This window comes from Cupressus sempervirens, chromosome 8 (genome assembly GCF_028749045.1).
Source record: "Cupressus sempervirens isolate cs-2001-9-10 chromosome 8, ASM2874904v1, whole genome shotgun sequence".
NCBI lineage: Eukaryota > Viridiplantae > Streptophyta > Pinopsida > Cupressales > Cupressaceae > Cupressus > Cupressus sempervirens.
The window spans coordinates 382,137,036-382,139,254 of NC_143125.1; the positions used below are offsets into that span (position 1 = coordinate 382,137,036).

The window sequence follows — 2,219 nt, forward strand, 5'->3', positions numbered from 1 at the left end:
TTACAAATTCCGCATGAACATAAACAGTACATAAAAATGAGTGAGTTACTCCAAATCGAGTACATATTTTACAAACAAAAACAATGATCACCAAATTTGCCGAGAATGATGTGTTCTTAACACTAATATCATGTGTTTAAGGGTGTATTCTTTTGGGCGTCTTAATCATGTTCCAAATTGCAGTGCCGTGAAAAGGGGATGCCGCCGACTGTCTTTACCCTTTTATAATCATAAGAGGGGAAACTGCGGTATCAAATACGAATGTCACAGGATACATCAACATGTGAGCGTCAAAAATGATGGACGCCAACCTGGCTCTCCTTTATTTGACCCGCTGTTATCAGCATTATAACAGGGAGTAATGACAAGTCCAATGTATTTCATTTGTGTTGTGTTGTGTTAGGTACAAGTTACAACCCATTTTCCCCGGCCGCATGTGAAGCTCGACACCTCATTCATTTCATATTTAAAACCTCTCTCCCCTCTCATAATAACTTAACTATTGGTAAGTACCTTCATTGAGGTGTCTAGGTTTTTCAGGCGTAGCGATGGCCATGGCCAAATCAGGTTTCGGAGGGGCATTGTTAGTGGCAGCACTAGTTCTAGTTGTAGTTGTAGCAGAGGCGATGGCAGCGGAGGAGGAGAAGGCCAAGGTCACATTGTCGCCGGCACCGGCACCTGCGCCTGAAGCAGCCCCCGTTAATTTGACAGATCTGCTTCTTGTTGCAGGGCCGCTTCAGACCTTTCTCAACTATTTGAACAGCCATGACTTGATGAAGACTGTTGAAGCTCAGGCCAATGCTACCGGCGGAGTTACTCTGTTTGCTCCCACCAATGCTGCATTCGCTTCCCTCAACAAGGCCACGCTCGCAAATCTCACTGGCGACCAAATGAAAGCTCTGGTGTTGTTCCATGTTATACCAAAGTTCTACACATTGTCGGATTTCCAGAACTTCAGCAACCCTGTGAACACAATGGCCACAGGTATGAATGGGGGGAAGTACTCTTTGAATATCACTGCAAAGAGCGGGACTGTCTCTCTGTCTTCTGGTTATGTCACTTCACCAATCGCAAGCACCGTGCACGTCACATATCCTTTGGCACTCTACAGTGTACCAAAAGTGATGCTTCCAGAGGACATATTTGGACTTCCAAGCCCTTCTCCCGCGCCCAGCCCAGCCCCAGATGTAGATGTAGATGCCTCTTCCCCCGAGCCTTCCTCTTCCTCTTCTTCTTCCTCTTCCTCCTCCTCTTCCCCCAACACTTCTCCTGATGCCGCCGCCGCTCCTGCATCGCTCCTCACTTATACCACTGCTGCCCTACGCACTCTGCCTCTGGCACCCCTTCTTATTATGCTCTTCTAGAGCCCCCCCTTTGCCCCCCAATCTCCCTGGCCCTCGAATCAGATCTATGAGATCTAAGTGCTCGCAGGAGCTCAATAGTTGGATTTAAGTGGACGTGGCTGTTTGTGTGACTGTGATGTGACCAGATCTGGACTTTGGAACTTCTCCACTGTTTATGAAAGTTCAACCTCCGATAAATTGTTGCATTTTTTAATTATTTATGCAAGATTCATTCTCTTATTCAACTGTTATGGCAAATTTCGCTATATTTTTTAGATGAGCAGAATCCATTGCAGTGCACTGGCACTCTTGTAAGGAATTTTTGTATTTTGCTTCCTATATAAGCTTTCAAGTGTTCTTGGCTCTTTTATATCCTAGATCTGTAATGTTCAGCTTTTGCATTCTAATAGAACTGCATAAGGAGGTGCGTCTGATTTTTGGGGTGTGTTTTTCTCGTGGGACCTGGGCAGTCTGGATGAATGTTTTTGTATGAATCAATTATTACATTATTTGTTTTGTACCATTTTTTTCCTTTTTTTGCTATTGAAATTCATCCAGGCAAAATTCTGAAGCCCTCCTACAACTCTATGGATACATCAATTTCTGAACAGCTTCACGTGGGCATCACTTTCTTTGTTCAAAGGATTCTTCTGTATTTAAATCGATACTTTGTATATTGTGTGATTAGTCGAAAAGGTTAACCAACACGATAGAATTCAGTATCAATGTAAACAAACAAAATCAAGTATAGATCCCGATTTCTGCTTTCTTCTCGTCGAAACTTGTCTGTTGATTTTGTTGAATTTGATCTCGGAGAGCGTGGTGAATTTATCAATGTACAGCTTCATTTTGGTGTTCGATGTAGGAGGCTAATGC

At 43.6% G+C, this 2,219-nt stretch overlaps 1 protein-coding gene across 1 annotated transcript; it reads left to right on the forward strand.

Annotated features, from left to right (window-relative positions):
* The first annotated feature begins 252 nt into the window (after nt 1-252).
* Nucleotides 253-1,781, forward strand: LOC149542897 (fasciclin-like arabinogalactan protein 7). The gene has a single exon (XM_089797815.1). It carries the CDS (start codon nt 549-551, stop codon nt 1,362-1,364), a length of 816 nt encoding a protein of 271 aa, XP_089653941.1. The 5' UTR covers nt 253-548; the 3' UTR covers nt 1,365-1,781.
* Nucleotides 1,782-2,219: the final 438 nt, after the last annotated feature.

Excerpts from the sequence above, each read along its gene's own strand:
- LOC149542897 (XM_089797815.1), top strand. The coding sequence starts at position 549 with ATGGCCATGGCCAAATCAGGTTTCGGAGGGGCATTGTTAGTGGCAGCA.